At 50.9% G+C, this 17,392-nt stretch overlaps 1 protein-coding gene across 9 annotated transcripts in view; it reads left to right on the forward strand.

Moving 5' to 3' along the window:
- The window catches only part of LOC138117050 (hydrocephalus-inducing protein homolog), a 37,572-nt gene that overhangs the window by 16,666 nt on the left and 3,514 nt on the right, over nucleotides 1–17,392 (forward strand). For 7 of the 9 annotated variants that reach the window (XM_069026998.1, XM_069026999.1, XM_069027004.1 and 4 more), the window contains 15 exons: nucleotides 1,352–1,504; nucleotides 4,017–4,255; nucleotides 4,594–4,849; nucleotides 5,847–5,990; nucleotides 6,158–6,301; nucleotides 6,789–7,102; nucleotides 8,674–8,857; nucleotides 9,989–10,087; nucleotides 10,792–11,001; nucleotides 11,785–11,922; nucleotides 13,473–13,650; nucleotides 14,165–14,323; nucleotides 14,428–14,681; nucleotides 15,354–15,481; nucleotides 16,488–16,624. In XM_069026998.1, coding sequence (XP_068883099.1) covers nucleotides 1,352–1,504; nucleotides 4,017–4,255; nucleotides 4,594–4,849; nucleotides 5,847–5,990; nucleotides 6,158–6,301; nucleotides 6,789–7,102; nucleotides 8,674–8,857; nucleotides 9,989–10,087; nucleotides 10,792–11,001; nucleotides 11,785–11,922; nucleotides 13,473–13,650; nucleotides 14,165–14,323; nucleotides 14,428–14,681; nucleotides 15,354–15,481; nucleotides 16,488–16,624 — 2,737 coding nt within the window. The remainder of the gene's footprint in view (nucleotides 1–1,351; nucleotides 1,505–4,016; nucleotides 4,256–4,593; nucleotides 4,850–5,846; nucleotides 5,991–6,157; nucleotides 6,302–6,788; nucleotides 7,103–8,673; nucleotides 8,858–9,988; nucleotides 10,088–10,791; nucleotides 11,002–11,784; nucleotides 11,923–13,472; nucleotides 13,651–14,164; nucleotides 14,324–14,427; nucleotides 14,682–15,353; nucleotides 15,482–16,487; nucleotides 16,625–17,392) is intronic. The other 2 variants (XM_069027000.1, XM_069027008.1) reach the window with 2 other exon arrangements.

Genomic DNA, 17,392 nt, shown 5'->3' on the forward strand with positions numbered 1-17,392 from the left:
ACATTGCCTGTAATGCTGCTGAACAGGGCTTTTCTTGTCCCTTTTAAGAATACTGTAGGAGGAAGGATTTGGGTTGTTTTTCTTTTAATAAGCCTTTTCCTCAGTAAGGATATATCCCGTTGTCACACACTAACTGAAGCTGGGCCAGGCATCCTCCAGGTGCTATTCTGCTTGTCTTCAAAGGGCTCTGCCCTGCCTTTGCTGCTTCTGCCCCACTGTCACCTGGAAGCAAAGCCAGCTGGTGAGGCACAGCTCCTCCCTCCAGCTTCTCCTTCCAGGGAGCCTTGGGCAGCATCAGCCAGGCTGCAGCCCCCTGGACCTCCCTTCTCCCAGAGGGATAACAGATCCATCATCATGGAGGGTTTTAGTTCCTTATTCTTGAGGTACCAGCCATGGTACATAGTTTTTGACTCTTTGCACACAATCATCTCCCAAAGGGATGTGCATTTCTGGATGCTGCTCCTTCTGACTGAAGGTAATTCCGGCAGCTGTCAATGGCATTCCCTCAAGTCAGACATCACTAAAGGTTTTACATCATGGAGGCTGGTTTCTTCTGTAGTTAAATCATACTCCAAGCCCTCCAGTGAATCTTATTGGTGTTGTGAGTTTTATGCATTCAAGTCCTGTGTAAGAGTTGGGGTGTTTAGGACCAGTGAAATCCAGCAAGACTGAATGAATTGTCCTGCTTTCTACCGGTGTGAGCAGGTAGTTTAGCAGTGGGATCCATGTTCCTTGTTCCACTGTCTGCACCAGCTCTTCAAGAACAACCCTTCTGGGTTTCAGACTGTTTTTAAGTCAGTTCAGACTTTGGGGTTTTTTTTAAAAATAAATACTGCTTGAATGATGCAATTACTAATTAATGCCCTTTACTCATATATATGAAGAATACACACAAGCACAAATTGAAGGCAGCTAACTTGCCTCTACTCTGAAGAGGCTGCTTTGCTTCTGACTTGTGCTGGTTTCACACTGGCTTCTTTCTTTGGGAAGAACTTAGTGTTCAAGGATGGCTGTGCAGCAGCAAAAGTTGGGAAGGTGGTTTGGGGCAAGATGGAGCAGGGAATGAAGCAGGCAGGAGGTAGAGGAAATAGCATTGTGGAGGAGGTGTGAAGAAGCAAGCATGGCAAACAGCATTTCTTTGTCCCCTGATAATGGGATCTTGTGGCTTTCAGATGGGATTGCTGCAGACCCCACACTTGCTCCAGGCCTTCTGTTTCAGTCTAGGTCACTAAAAACTTCAAACAGCCATAATTATCCCCAGTCTAGGAGTGCTCTTAGAGCTGTCTAAGCTTTTGAAACTCTCCTCATTTAGTCTTTTTTTTTAATCTTTCCTACCATCCTCCTGGAACAGGAAATCTGTTTAGAGTGCATTGGACAGGGACCAGTTGTCTATGTATATCCAAGGAAGATAAACTTTGGCACTATCCCAGTCTTGCAAGACAGTTCCAAATCTCTCCAGCTCTCCAATCAGACTGACATTCCTGCAACCTTCTGGGCAGAGATGGTAAGTGTCTGTGGGGCTGTTTTCCAGTGAAAATGGCTGGTTAGTAGCAGCCCTTGACTTGTTTTTTGTATGCAATGTTTTTCTATTGTTCTGTGTAAGTGGAAGCAAGATATTGCATCCGAGTGCAGCAAGAGGAGCCAGGATCTCAGGCACACCTCAGTGAAATAATTTGTAGAGAGGCTGGAGCAGAAATTAGTCTGGATCAGGTTTGCAAGTTCTCTCTTTATTTTGTGGAAGATATTTAGCTGTGCAAGTCGTGTTTTCGGAACTCTGAGATCAAGAGAAGCCTGTGGCCCTTTGCTCCTGAGAGGGCATGGATTTCCTCATGGATTTCCCATTCCATCTGCATTTGTTTTGTGACAAACTTCTGTTAACGGCAGAAACCAGGGTGTGAGATCTGCCCTCAAACTGCTCGTGGGGAGGCAAGTTTCATACACACTCCTGGGTCAAAGCAGTAGGGCCCTTGCACACAAATGCACCTGTGAGGGTTGTGCACCCCTAGAGCCTGTGGCCTCTGTAGCAGTGAATATCTCTGGAGACCTCCAGCAGAGAAGGGCTGTTTATTTCGTGGGGGCCACACAGGGGGATGAGCTGCAGGGCTGGAGCTGTAGCAGGGCTGGTGCAGCCAGGAGGGGTCCATGGCTTGGGGCTGAGGGGAGTGTGCTCCCTGCCGGAGGGGGGGATCTGGGAGAGGCTTGAAAACAGCATTGAAAAGAGGTTTGATCTTCTTTGTGTTGGGTGGGTTGAATTTCTGGAGCTGGTTAAAGCCAGCCCTGACACTGTGGACTTGTTTGTGTTTGTGGATGAAGCATCAGGTGTTGTGTGAGAGTCCAAGCTCAGCCTCCTGGGCCAAGGAGCAGCGGGGTGAATTCTCCTCTTGCTGCTTTTCCAGCTGTTTGGGGGATAAGCATAACCCCGAAGTGGGGGATTACCAGGGCAGCTTTCCCTGACTCCACAGTGAAATTCTGCTCTCCACCCCTGCAGGGAGCAGTGCACCTTGGCTGGGTGGGCCTGGCATGGAAAGGATGGGTTTGACATGCTCGTACCAGGCCCTGACCTGCAGAGCTGTGTCAGTCCAGCTGTGCTGCTGTAAAGGCTTCGCTCCCTCCCCTGGGCAGTTCCAGCTCTCTTGCCCCATCTGTAGAGGGAAGTCCATGAGAAACCAGAGGATGAGAATGCTTAGGAAGGCCATGCCATGCCCACAGGGCATGTCTTGCAGGTTTATTTCTGCTTACTGCTTTCCTACCCTGCTATAACCATTTAGAGCTGACTTTTCCAAAGCAGAGGGCACTGGGGCACCTCTCTGCAGCTGATGATCAGTGGGAAGCGAGGGCTTTGGTCCTTCAGGGGCTGTTGAGAAGCACTGAAGGCCCCTTGGGAAAGGAGACTTTGGTGTTGGGGTTTTGCTCAGCTGGCTTTGCAGAGTTATTCTTCAGGCTCTCAGCAGTGTCCTCCAGCCGTGTGGCTGCTGGGGTGGTATTTGAGCAGTCCTGGCTTCCTCTGGCCTTGAGCCTTTGTGCAGATCCAGCTCCACTGTCAGGAAGCCAGGAGAGAGTAAATAGGTTCCCTTGGCAAGCAGTCCAAAGAGAGACTGGAGAGGGAATAACCTTCTCCTGAGGAGGAGCATCCCTCGGGTTGAGCAAAACTGGGCTAATGATGTGAGTCTGTTAAAGGAAGGTAAAATACAGGTTGTATAAGCTCTTGGAGAGTTGCTGTTGCCAGACTCTGTATCTTAGACTTAGGGAAATTACAGCCTTTATGATTTTTATCCTCTCTTTAGTCCTTGTTATGATTAGAGTTAAGAAAGTTGGCTTCCATGAAGTTGTTGATTAGTTGTTGAAATAAAGTTGGTAATTAGTGAGTAAAGAGGGTTGTTAATTAGGTTGTTGAATGTTTCTGCAGTTGAACAGTTGTACGTTGATTAGATTAAGTTGTTGCAACTTATCAAGGTTAAGAGTTATTAGTTAATGTGTTCATTGTTAATAAAATCATTATAGAGATAGTGGTACAAAATGGAGAAAAGGGGAATGTTCCAGAGCCCCCATGAGGTAATCAAAAAGGAGGGCCTCAACCCTTATCTACATAAGGGTGGAAATGAAGGACTTACTGGATGTTCCTCAGACCAGTCAGAAGATCCCAGACAACAGCCAGAGGACAACGAGCCAACAAAGGGACTCTAGACAACAGCGAGCCCATCGTGATGCTCTGGTTGGGCGGGGAAAGGGGCAGCCGTGAGGCAGAGACTGGGGGATAAAATGTGTTGCCCAAGGCTGTAAGTGAGCCTGTGATCTGTTCTGCGCTGGCTCAAGCTTGCAGCACTGCACCCCTTTGTCTTGTGTGAGGCAAATAGCTGCAAGCAGTCTCTTATTGTATTTTATTTTAGTTTTGGTTAATAAATTTGTTTTAAAGCTCAATCCTGAGCCCGTTTTTAACAGTCCTCCTGTTTCCTGCACCTCACAGCAGAGCAGGTCCATGGTTTCCATCCTAAGTTTGTGTTTGGCTTGTCCTACAGGCTGGCAAACGCTCATGCTGGAGGATTGAACCCAGTAAAGGAGTGGTCCCCCCTAAGTCTGAGGTGTCTGTGATTGTCACAGCAAACCTGGATGACACAGAGAAATTCCAGGACAAGGTGAAGGTGTTCATTGAGAACAGCCATATAGACACCATCCCTGTCCAGGCTGTGGGCACCGGCTCCACAATTGTCACTGACAAACCTTTCGCTCCAGCCCTCAACTTTACGCCCCACTTCAGGTAGGAGACTCTCAGCTTCCACTTCTCCTGTGGGTTCAGCAAGGAACAATTTTTCCATAGTCATCCAGGCTAGATCTTCTTCAATACTCAAGGTCTCAGGCCTGTTTCCCTTTAGAAACACATCATCTGAGAGTCATTAGATATCCTGGAAAGCCACAGAAATGGAAAAGCTGGAAGACCTGGCTGTGGCTGAAGCTTTGAGCTTGGGCAGCCTTTTGGGCGGAGGTTTTATTGCAGAGTGTGCAGTCAGGGAATGGCATCAGGGTGCTGAAGCTGAGTGATCACAGGGAAATAGCAGCTCCCGTGACATCTTCCACCTCTGCTTGCTTCTCCTCTAGCTTCACTCCCTGCCGTTACCAGTTCAAAATGACGAACAAAGGACGACGCATCCATCGGCTGTACTGGACCACAGAAGGTTTCCGCATCTTTCGGCGGAATACTCATCCCCCCACCCTCAGTGGCACCAAGAGTAAAAATGCTTCGCAGATCCCCAGAGCTGGCAGCCCTGTGTTCAAGCTACGACCGCTGCAGATGGACCTGAGGCCAGGCCAGACTGTGGAGATGGTGCTCGAAGGCTGCTCCAGCACTGCTCAGGTGAGGTCCCTGCCAAGGGCTGAGCTTTCCCTATCAGGTCCCCTCCACTGGGGCTTCTTCTGTAGCCCCTTGACGTTTGCCTGGGAAAAGGAGCAAGTGACTTCAAGAAACTGTTTTAAGGCCACAAGTTTCCATGGCAGCACCAGTTGCTTTCCTTGCTGGCCACCATCAGTTGCCAAGGTTTCTTTGTGTTTCCATAGCTACCAAAACCCAGTGCTGATCCCAAAATCCACGCTGAAGGAAATACTGCTCCTTCAGAGCAAACAGAAGGTTACCAGCGTTATGTGTTGGGGCAAAAAGGAAGAGCAGAGAAAATAAATTACACTTAGACTAGAAGCCAAGGCAGGAAGTAAATTAAACTAGTGTCAAGTAGTTTTTCCAAGGGAAGTAGGGAGTAAAACAAAAGCCCTGTGAATGGCAGGAGTGTCTGGAAGCAGCTTTCCTTTTCCTCTGAAGACAAACATGGGCAGAGGGCTGGTCTAGCCCTGAGTTCTGGAGGAGGAAATCTCAGCATGCCAACTCTAATGATCAGCGTGATGTCCATCCATGTGGGAAACTGTTCCCAGGGATTATTATAATTGACAACCTGACTTTTGTCAATATTTCCATAACTGCTCACCCCAGTCTCTCAGCCAGCCCTGGTGTCCCAAGGGCAGCCAGGTTTTGCAGCACCCTTGGAGAGCAGCTCAGGGGGAGATTTTAACAGTCTTGGGGTGTTCTCCTCTCTGCGCCTTTCTTCCCAGGGGAAGAGCAACTCTGCAGAGAAAATGCCAGCTAACCCTGGTGTGCATTCCCTGGCTCCAGGGCCACTGGGCACAGATATTTAGACTAAATAGGTGGCAGCACAGAAAGAAAAGAGGGCTGTTGAGGAAAGCAGAGACTAATTACAGTCACTAATAATAAGTGACAGGAATAGGGCCCATGGGTGGGTGGCAAGCCAATGTGGGGTGTTTGGCCTGCCAGCACCCACTGGGTGACAAGTGACTCTTGCATGCAGGAGGTGAAGGAGCAGCTGCTGTGTCATGCTTTGGTGGGGAAAGAGAAAGCAAAGAAAAAGGTAATGCAAGTGAATGTCACCTGCAAGTTCATTTGCCCTGTTGTGCAAATGTCTTCCAGAGCAATCACCTTCCGTGTGGAGAAGGTAAGTCTCTGGATTGCATCTTGGCATTTAAAGATATAACTGTTAAATTGGCTGGAAGTAAATAGAGATGTATGCACTTCTGGGGTTGAAAAATGTGAAATGCATCGGAAGGGGAAGGAGGTCTATGGCCACTTGAGGTTGTTTTTCCTTGTCTCCTGTTTCTGTAGAAACCCAGTGATGTCCTGACGCTGCAGCACAAGCCTCTGTCTTTAAAAAACACCTGTTCTCTTCCACTCAGCATTGTACTGGACTTGGAGCAGCCGTTCCTAACCTGTGATGTGAACCAGCAGCCCCTCCCTGCAGACTCCAAGGTGGGCATCTGTGGGCTCATTCTGTGGGGTTTGAAGAGGAGAGATGTGGTGTTCAGAGGTCTGTTGAGAGATCCTTGAGTTGAGAAGTTTATTCTGTAGTGTCAGCAGTGGATTGGCCTGAGCTGCATCAGCAGAGCTGCTGAAAGAAGCAAAATCTTACCTGAATTGGTAACATCCATGCTGGCTCTAAGACACAAGGAGAAAGGAGCAGGAAAGCAGATCAGGGCAAGCCATGCAGTAAAGGTGTCTCCTAGAAAGCATCCCAGCTCTCCAGCAGCCATCCCCTTGTATTGCTGCTGAGCACAGAAACGTGAGCCCGAGAGAATCTCGGGCCAGAGCATGGTGCCTGCAGTCAGACCCCCACTGTAAAGAAATGAGGGTGAACTGAGAAGCCCAGGCTGGGGTCACACTTTGAAGGTTTACTGTTTCCTGCTGTCAGACTGGGACTTGATCACAAAGGTGATTAATGCTCTTCATCTCCTTGCAGCCCATGGTGCTGGATGTAGGGGAGGAACTTCATCTCTGCATCCAGTTTAACCCAGCTTATGAGAACGATTTGAACAGCTGGGTAGCAGAGAGGGCTCTCAGGGTGTCCTTCATGGAGCATCCTCATAAGGAGCACATCCCTGTTCGGGGAGAAGTCCACTTCCCAAATCTCCGTCTCCAGGCCAAGGCCCTGGACTTTGGCTGCGTCATGAATGACACCAAACAAGTGCTGTATGTGGAGATGACCAACTGCAGCCCACTTCCTGCCCAGTACCACTGGTCCTTCCAGACAGACAGCCAGGTGAACACCATAAGGTAGGTGTACCTTTGCCCTCTGCTTAAAGCTCTTCTTCCTGGTGTCCTGTTTGTACTTTGCAAAGACCAAGGCTGTTTGCCTGGGATTTGACAAAGTGTTCTTGAATTTTCCTTGTGGAAATAACACTGGCCAGCCATGATCAGGCTGGCAGTTCAGGGAATAGGGGATCTCCACCAGTTTGACACTGGACTGGAAACAATGTCCTGCAGCCAAACTGGGATTGTAAGACATTCCCAACACTTTTCACATACCCTGTAACCTGGAGTCCTGCTTTATTTCTGGAGCTACAAAGCCATGCTTAGGCACTTGGACAAGCAGATCTATAATGTGTCCTCTTTTCCCTCCTTGCCAAGCTGATTTGTGGTGCTTTCCTACAAAGCACCTACACAGAACATGGTGCTGCTGTTCCAATCTCTTACTGCTGCTTTGCTGTACACCCCATAGTAGTTTCCCCTGGGAAGTAAAGCTGCTTTCTCTGTGGCTGAGGCAAAGACCACCTTTAACACCTGTTAAACCACACTCACCTTCCCAGAGCAGCTCTTTGGTGTTTGACAGAGATCAGCAGGGTCTGCAGCTTTAGGAACAGCTGCATCTGTTGGGGGAGCACACGTCTGAACACCCCTGGAAGCAGGGCCATCCAGGGCTGGGCTGTGCTTCCCAAGCCCAAGAGCAATCCTGCACTCATACTGGGGCACATCTATAAATACATTTCTGGCAGTTCCTCCTGCTGTGACCTCTCTGCAGAGTGCAGAAGTCTGGGCTGGGCACTTTTCATGACAGCAGCGAATGGTTTTTCCATAGTGCCCCAGAAGCCAAGCCAAGTTAACCACTGGGACTGAAGTGCTGCAGTTACCGAGAACAGAGCTCATCCAGAAATAGCTTCCTTTAGGGCATTGGGATCTGGCTCAAAGGCAATGACCTCTATAGCTCTGAGGAGGGTCGTGTTTGACTGTGTGGGGAACACTGGCAGCCTGGCACGGTGTCAGGCAGGCACGGCTTGAGTGTGTCCCCAGCATGGCATTAGAAACACAAGCAGAGCACCTGCTGTGATTTAAAACAGGGAATGTGACCTGAGGTACCTGGGAGTGTTGGAAAATAATAACTTCCCTCTAACCCTCCCAACAATGTTGGGGAAACATTCCACATAAACACCTGGGAGAGCTGCAGAGCTTCTGGTGTTGGCCTTGAGGGGGACAAGGAAGGGTCAGCACTTTCAGGCAGGTGCCAAGGGGGCTGTGCTGGCTCATCACTGGCCAGATCTGCCCCTTTGTGCTTCAGTCACACTTTTTTGCACAGTTTCTCTCTTTTCCTTTCCTGCTGTGCTTTTTGCCTCCCCATGAGGTCTTCATCTCTGTCCTATGTAGTTCCTCACTGCAAGCAGTTACCATCTGCAAGCCCAGCATCATCCCTGGGCTGTGCTGAGCATGGACCTGCTCCAGTCTGCTTTGGCAGCGGCTGTTACTGAGCTCGCCACACCAGCACCCAGCCAGGGGCCACATCCCGATGAGGAGCTGCTTTTTCAGGCATCCCTCTCTCCCACTACAGGGCCATGATCATAGTTATTTTCCAGGTTCCTCCCTTCACCACCTACATTCAAACCCCAGTCATCAAAGAAGGAGCGAGTGTTTCCAAGGAGACACTCCAAGACTGAAGGTGTGGAGGAGCCAACCGAAGCCCCAGAAGCAATGCAGGATCCTGCCCAGGAGAATCCTGCCCAGCAGCCAGCAGATGCAGAGGACTCCCCAGAAGCAGAGGTAGATTTTCTTGCACACCTACCACTTTCATTGCCTCCCCAGCTTGCCACCAAAAAATCATGCTTGTGCCGACCTCCCTTTTTGCTGCCCTGCTGTCCTGTGCCCTGAGAGTGGGCTGGGCAGCAGGGCCAGTGGCTGGACATGGGGTGTCTGGGGAGGGAGAAAGAGGACAGTTTTGCTTGGAGAAGCCCACTCAGGTCCTACAGACCTATGCTGAGTTTGGGATTTTTTTGGCTTATTTTCTTTACAATGTCAAATGAGGTCTTTATCTGCACCATGATGAGAAGACTTCCAGCTTCCTTCATGTGTCAAGCCGTGACGAGCCCTGATCTCCATGTACCCCCTTCCCAAGCCAGCTTGAGCACTCACACCTCTGCCTTCACCTGAAAGCTGGTATTGCAGTGACAGCCCCAGAGCTGTCTTTTATAGAACAAGCCTTTGCAAAGTGACTGTCTCTTCCTCCAAGCAAAGAAAAAGGCCTTTGCTCTGCCAACTTGCCTGGTGAACATCAGCACTCTGGAGTGGAAAGTGGGTCCTTGTTCTGCATCATGTGGAGCAGAGGCTGTTCATGGGGAAATACGATGTAAGGAAGCAGAACAGTTTCTCAAAGTGTCAATGTTGGCATTAAGTTTAAGGAGAGGGGTTGCACCTGCTCACACACAACACCATTCTGAATCAGGAGAAACAAAGTCCTATAGATGCAATGAATAGTGTGGCTGAATGTTTTCAGATAGAAGCATAAAATCATCTTTATTTCCTGGTTGTTGCCATGTATGCACAAGTAAACCAGGGAAATTCAAGTGGTCATCCTAGAATCCTGGAATGGTTTGGCTTGGAAGAGACCTTCATAAATTGTGTAGTTCCAGCCCTCCCTGCCTGAGTGCTGGGGGCACTTGTTCCCTTGTGCAAGTTGTGCAAGTTTGATGTAGGAAGTGTAGATGGAGCCCAGGTCTCATCTGTAGGTGGGCTTGTACCCACACTCTACTGCTGGCATGGACATTTTCACGCTTGATTTGTGCCCAGGTCCCTTCTCAGCTGCTCCTAGTGTGGTGAGGTGGTGGAGCCTGCAGCAGAGTGATCTTGCTCAGACCAGCCAGCTGCTCACTGCAGCCCGTGGTGCTTGTTTTCCAGGAGCTGTCATCCACTGCTGTGGAGCCTCGGAGGCTGGTGAGGATGAGGGGATTGAGTCAATTGACAGCAGTGGAGCACCTCAACTTGGAAATGGAGGAGGTAAGTGGGAATCTGTCTCACTTCCATGTTTCCAATGTGGAAAGAGGTTGTGTAGCCCCCACTCCCACTGGTGGCCCTCAGCATAGCCCACAGAGGGGCCTCACATCCCTCCAAGCCCATCACAAAGCTCTGCTGAAGCAGCTGGTCACTGGAGAGGCCATGTGGGACATCTTGTAGGGCTGCCCTAGGACATTCCCTGTGCAGCACCTGTGGAAGGCATTGCTCCCATTTACCTCATCAGGTGGTTGACAGGAAAGTTTGGTAGGAACTTTTGCTGTAGCAGCTTGAGAGAGCAGCACGTAGATCAGAGAGAGAGAGGGAAAAGCCTCAGAAGTCAGATGAGCTGGGCTGGAGTCCTTCCCCCAGCTCCAAGGGCTCCCGCCTCTGAGTCTCCTGTTTTTCTGAAGGCAGCGAGAAGTGTTTCTAAAGGCAAGTTCTGCAGCAGAGAGAATTTCTTGCTGCCGGGAAACATTCCAGTTTACTTTCATGTAGTGATACAAATTGATACGTGATGATGGGAGAAGACTTTCCCCATGGTCCCTCCACTGGTCAGTGGCACGGACACAGGATGAGAACCAGGTGATTCTGGCTGTGTTTGGGGAGTAGGCCCCTCCAGAGATGACTGTACTTCACTCCAAGCCACAGCTGCTCTTCTGCATGCATTTCCACACTCAGCACCTCGATCTCTCCTCCCCTCCCTCCAGGTTTTCAATGTCCAGCCACTGTGGGGTGTGCTGCCGCCGGGCCAGAGCGAGCTGGTCACCTTCAGCTTCTTTGGCCACGCCAACATTGTCGCCCGTGTCACGGCGCTGTGCCACGTGGAGGGGGGCCCCACCTACGAGGTGGCCCTGGCCGGGGCGGCTTCGGTCCCCAGCTACCAGCTGGACATGGAGGAGATCGACTGGGGGCTGCAGGTACTGCACACTTCTCCTGGCACAGCTCCTTGGCTTGGAATCACAGCCAGCGGGTTCCTGCCCACCTCGATGCCAGGCTCTGTCCCCTTCTCAGCTCCTCTGTTGGCTCTGGGGCTTGGAATACAGCCTTTGAGGGATACGTCCAGCATCCAAGCTGGTTTTTAATGGCCATCTCCACCCCTCCCCTTCCCCTGGCCAAGGGACATAACACCTTCCTCTTCAAGGCACCTAACACTGCCTCCTGGGGAAGGCAGAGCCTAGTGAAGATGTCCAGAAGGATGTGTCCCTGAGACATCTCTCTACTGCTCTGCTCCTAAAGCTTGAGCTTCAAGGAAATGCTCTTGTCTAGTGCTCTCTTAATCCACAAAATAATCCAGGGAGGAAGTTGGGCTTTCAGTCACTGTAGCTGAAGAGAATGTCCCAGAATAATCCCCACTTTACTTCTTTTCAGTTAAAAGCCCACAGATACTTGCAGCTGCTGGCCCTGTCTGTGTTGCCCTATGTGTCTCTTGTCACCAATATTTCTTGCCAATATTTGCATGCAGGTGCCTTTTCTTCTGGAATGCCTCAGTGCCACGTCCTTTGTTTCCCCTGGCTGTTGGTGACCCCTCAGAGTGCAGAGGACCCATGTCCTCTGGTTCATTTATTACTGGCCCTTGCATGGTTTTACCACCCTTCTGTAGCTGCATTGTGGCTGTTTGCTTTCAACCCCATGGAAGAGGAAGGAGATTCCCAGCATCAGGCCTTTATCTATAACTTCCCACCCCTCTATCCTCTCTCCAGGTGTTTAACCAAGTCCTCAAAGCAGAGGTCACCCTGCGGAACACTGGGGTGGTTGAATTCACCTACGTGGTGCCAAACAGCAGCACCGGCACTGCAGCAAACCCTCTGCCTGGTGTGCCTGTGGTCGTGCCCTCCACAGTGAGTAGCACAAGTATTTGGCTCTGGCCCTGTGTCAGGTATCCCAGGAGAGGGTTAAAGAAAAAAAGGGGGGAAAAGAAGGAAAAAAAGCGCGGGGGGGGGGGGAACCCCAAACCCAGCCCTGAGAGATAGGGCTGTGAGCAATTGCTGCTGGGGGCAGAGAGGTCAAGTAAGTGCTCACCTAAGGGACTCCCCCATGGCCTTGGCTGGCAGGGACCACTGACCAGAGGCACGAGAGCTGGGCTCTCTGGCTGTTACTGGAGTTGGGTGCTGCTGACTTTACTGAGGGTCAGCTTATTCCTTGTCCCTGCCTCCCCACTGCCAGCACTAAGCAGCATTTACATATTCCTTGCTTGGGCCTGAAAATGCTTTGCCAGAAATTGTCACAGCCTCTGTACTGGTTCCTCCCTCCTCCAGCTTTGCTTCTCTGCAGCAGCTTCGTGGGGCAGTGAGGGGGCGAGGGAGGAGCGGGGCTGAAAGACCAAGGAGAAGAGTTTGCAGCATCCCACCATCCTAGCTTCTCGGTCCTGCCTGGATGTCTCGTAGCTTTGGCAGCATTCCTGTCTTTGGCCGTCTTTGGAGTGGGAAGAGGAAGCCAAATGGCTTTCTCACTGTTTCATGCCTGTCTCATCCAAGGGATGACACGCTGGTGCCCTCTTCCTGCGAGCACCCGCAGACACAGCTCTGCGTGGGCCCCGCACTCAGTTGCTGGAGCAGCATCCAGGTGCTGGCAGCTTGGCCGGGCTCCCTTTGGCTGCAGCCGTGTTGTGTGCCGAGGAACTCGGGAGAGCGAGTGGCAGGGTTTGTCCTGCTCAGCTGCTTCTCCCTGCAGTGCCAACAGGAATGGGGAGCCGAGGGCCCAGCCCAGTGTACAGGGGCGAGCCAAGGAAAGCTGCACCTGCGTCCTGTCACCCAGAGCCGTGTTTTCCTTCAGCCTCGCTGGTGTGAGCCCAGCCTGCGGCTTGGACAGCATTTCTGGAAGCCCAAAGAGGAGGATGGCCCTTCCTGCCATCACTCTCATCCCCAGATCCCATCCTAGTCTCTGCTCCTGCATTTCCAGAGACGTATGTCTGCAAGAAGCCATGGGTCAGGATGCGCTTGGTGGAACTGCAGAGGCAGAAGGTGTTTTTGTTGGGATCAATAATAAGGGGTCAGGCCCTTCGACACCAGCCTGGAATTGCTGATGTGCTGTGACAGGGCCTGCTGGCCCTCCTGAGAGTGCAGGTGCTTCACTCCTCTTCCACAGAGCCTGGCAAAAGAGCTTTTATTTATTGAGCATGGCCCTTGCTGGCAGAGGGCAAATGCCGTGAGCAGCAGAGCTGTGCTCACATCAGGCTGTGCTGGGGCTGCAGCCTTTTGAGCCCTCGGGAGGACACGCTGCACCCCGGGACTCAGAGGCTCGAGCTTTTGGGCACAAGGAAGTTAGAAAGTGATGTGGTCTGATATTTTCTTCTAGATAAGAACCTGTCTTCTCAGCGTGTCTGTCCCCTGATCCATCCCCATCAAACCTTCTTTGATGCATTCCCTTTCTCCTCTCCCGTCCCTTGCAGGGTTCCATTGCGCCTGGCAAAGAGCAAGTGTTGAAAGTCTATTATCTGCCAGGAAGGCCAAGAGTCTTCTGCACGACTTTCCAGGTTCAAGTGGGTTGTCTGGAACCAGCAGAAATCCGCCTGAAAGGAGAGGGGACCTTCCCTATGATTACCATGGACCTACCCTGGATGTTGAAAGGTCAGCACTGCCTGTCTTCTTCCAGGAAGATCCCCTGTTTTTAACTGTACCGTAGCGCATTGGGCAGCTCACACCCATGTCCACCAAGTCTGGAGGTTGCAGGGCTGCCAGACCAACACTTGACCTCTCTGGTTGCTTCCTGAGTCTTGAGCAGTTGAGCCCATTTGGGCTTTCTCCCAGGAACCATCCTGCAGGTCTTGCCAGCATATTGTTGGAGGCCTGGAAAGATGATGGCTAGGCAGAAAAGCTTGGGGAAGCTGTAAGAGAGGCTGGCAGGGCTTTTGGCAGGGTTGGATTTGCTTGACATTGCAGGGGATGAGATGCTCCTCTGTGAGGTGGAAGATAAGTGAGAGTGAACATGAGGACTCAGAGAGGAGCAGCAGCATCCACTTTTCATAGATGGCTTGAGGGGTTTGTTTCTGGGAGAGGCCAGTATTGGGGAAGTGGGACTTCCCATCTTAAATGGGATTGGCAATGCACCCACGCTTCTATTTGTGGATAATTTTTCCTTCAGGAAATAAAAAATATGAGAAGATACTGAAAGAGATAAGACACAACATGGAAATACCCATAAAGGGCAGCGAACCATCTATTCGGAACGTGGAACAATGCACGGATGACTCTGATGCCAAGAAGGAGCAGTGTTCACTTTCTGTAGAGGACTCAGAAGAGGGTTTGTTTCTGGGAAAGGCCAGTGTTGGGGAAGTGGAACTTCCCAGCTTAAATGGGATTGGCAATGTGCCTAGTCTTCTATTTAAGGATAATTTTTTCCTTCAGAAAGTGAAGAGATACTGCAAGAGGAAGAAGAAAACCTGGAGGAAGAAGGACAGAGAAGTGAATCATATTATCTGTGGTCATCTGCAGTCATGGAGTCGCCCATGGAGTCATCCAGGAAGTCATCCAGGAAGTTGTCCATGAAATCATTGATGGAGTCATTGATGGAGCCATCCATGGAGTCATTTATGAAGTCATTCATGGAGCCACCCATGGAGTCCTCCCTGGAGTCATACAAGGATGAGTCTGGCACCATTGTAAGAACAGCTGCTCCCTCATTTGGCAGATGCCAACTTTCCCATGTCACTTGAGCCCCTTGCACCCCATAGTAGCTTTCTGGTGCCCTGCTGGCACTTGAGACCTCCCTGCCCATACCTGGCCACGACCATGTGTCTGCTCAGCATTGCCCCAGGGGCTGCCCCTCTGGTCATGATCCCTCATGGAGATGCACCAACTTCCTGGCTACCCCAGGGAGGGATCCTGAAGGCCATGCTCAAGGGATGGAAGGAGAAGCAGGTAATTTCTGGGAAGCTGGCTGTTCCCAACCCAAGCCCTGCAAGGTTTACAGACCTTAACAACAGCAGCTTGACTGTGCCATGGGATTGTGTTGGCAGTGCTTTTTTCCAAACTGCTTTGGCACTGGCTGAGGGCAGGCAAGTATTTGGAGGTCTGGAAGGTTCCTGGCTTGTCTGTGTGTCTGGCCAGATCAGCTTTGCTAACAGTGGCTGGGCAGGCAAAGATGCTGGAGTTACTTCCCTGGAGATGAGGTCCTGGCTAAGAGAGCAGGCGGTGTCCCAGACACAGAGCAGCCAGACAGGAGCACCCCATCTCCCCTCTCAACAAGAGCAGGGTGGGATCCTTCTATCAGATGCAAACCTTGGGGAAGACCTTTGCTAACCATACACTGTCTTTTCTTTCCTCAGTGGGAGACTTGGATGCAGATGGAGATAGAGAAGAAGCTGATAGAGGATCGTGTTCTGGAGCTGGAGAGAGCTGTCGCCTCCTGTGGCCCGAAGGACAGGGTCTTTAATAAGCAGATGCGCCAGAGTCTTGTCAAGTGAGTAGGGACTGCCATCCCCACTTCCAGGTGCCCTGTGGGTAACACCCAGCAGTGCCCCCTGCTCCTGGGAGCTCCTTGTGTCTGCAGAGCTGGGAATAGCTGGGGACTTCAGAAAGGGTCTGGTCCTGCTGGCTGTAACACGCTCTCTGTGAGCAGCTGAGTGCCCTCCTTTCCCCAGCATCATGCTGAACTTGGGACTGCTCAGCTTCCCACAAGTGTGGGGCTCTGTTCCTAGAGCTGTGGGGGTCCAGTGCAGACCATCAAGCCCTTACAGAGGCAGCACAGACACCGTCCCTGCTGACAACTCCAAGCTGCCATCTTGGTTCCAACTAACAGAGCACACTGAGCAGAAGGTCGACAAACCCTTGGAAACCCTAAGTCAGGTGGCTTGCATGCTGGTGAGGTGGCAGGTCTTACCTAGGTAACTTTCTCTGTGCTCCTTCATAATGCAGCACAGGCACAGGAGGTTCTACTTGAGGAACAAGATGCTCTGCAAAACAGTTCATTCATGTGCTTTCCTGAGTTGGATTGCTCTGGGAAAGGACCTTCCTGTGAATTTTGCCAGTATTGATTATTACATTTATTGGTGCTGCTTTGGTGGCAATGCTGGTTGCAGAGCAGGTAAGATTTCCTGTACAGGCAAATCTTATTCCTAGGCCCCAAAGCAATTTCAGGCTCAGGCTGTACACCAGGCTAAGCAGTTTCATCGAGACCAGTGGAGGCCCAGTGTCCTCATCTCTACTGGCTTTTCATAGCAGGGGAGCTGTGACCAGTGTACATTTTAAACTAATTTTATTTTCAGGTATCACTGATAGCTGATAAAACCTAGGACCTGCACTCCCTGTGACTTCTCAAAGTCATTGCCAGGTGGTCAGCCTTGAGTTTCATAAACTTGAGTTTTTACAGCAATGAATCCAGAATTATCCACTTTATTTGTATCTTCCATCCACTTGAAGATCTAGCCAGGCTGTGGTTTAAGGACTGTCCTTGCTCCTTCTTCCAGCATGGAGGTGTCAGAGTACATCCTGAAGATGGGCAAGGTTCCTCTCAATGAATCTGTAAGTCATACTGTGACCATCAGCAACCCCGGGCTGCTGCCAGTGTCCTTCCAGGCTGATGGAAGTGTCCTGCAGGACACAGGTAAGCAGTGCTGGGGAGACTTCCTGTGGGCATGAAGTGGCTGTCTTGAGCAGATTAGCTTAAGCCACTAAACATGGGGCAGGGTTTTGAGTGTTTTCCTCCTGGGGCCCCTGCTGGGAGCTTCAGAGCCTGAACTCTCCTGGCCAGCCATGCCCAAGGACCTGGCCTGCCTGCAGTTGCCTTAATGCTTCAGTGTAGGGGCCAGATGGGCTCATCACCCTTGTCACCTCTCAGCATCTTCTGCCCTTGGCTCCCATGAGCATCGAGCACAGAGTTTCTTTGGGCACTCTGTGAACTTGTGTTGCAAACTCGTGGGATCTGTTGTGATTTGGAAATGCTTTGTTTAGAGTTCACACTGTCACAGCGCTTGTGTTAAGCCTTTATTGAGAAAATAGACTGTGATATCCTCTGATGGATCAAAAGAGGCTTCCAAAAGTCTTGAGGCAAGGCTGCACTTCCATCAAACAGTGGCTCACTGTGTCTAAGGGGAGCTCAGGTGTCTCCCCTAAGTTGTTGTCACAGAAACAGCACAGCATGGGGGGATCTTAGTTGGAAATTCTCCTTGGTAGAGTTCTGTGCAACCTTCACTGAGGTGCCTAATGAAGGAATTGCTGGTGCTCCTCAGCTGATCTGTTTTGGTTTTACCATCCAAGGTGGACCTTGGACGCTGGCTGTGAAAGCCCTTTCTCTTTGAGTGGTGGGTGACAAGGGAAAAACTGCAGAAGCATCTCCAGAAATGCAGAAGGATCTTTCCCAGAGATGCCAGCC

This window comes from Aphelocoma coerulescens, chromosome 11, assembly GCF_041296385.1.
Source record: "Aphelocoma coerulescens isolate FSJ_1873_10779 chromosome 11, UR_Acoe_1.0, whole genome shotgun sequence".
Lineage (NCBI taxonomy): Eukaryota > Metazoa > Chordata > Aves > Passeriformes > Corvidae > Aphelocoma > Aphelocoma coerulescens.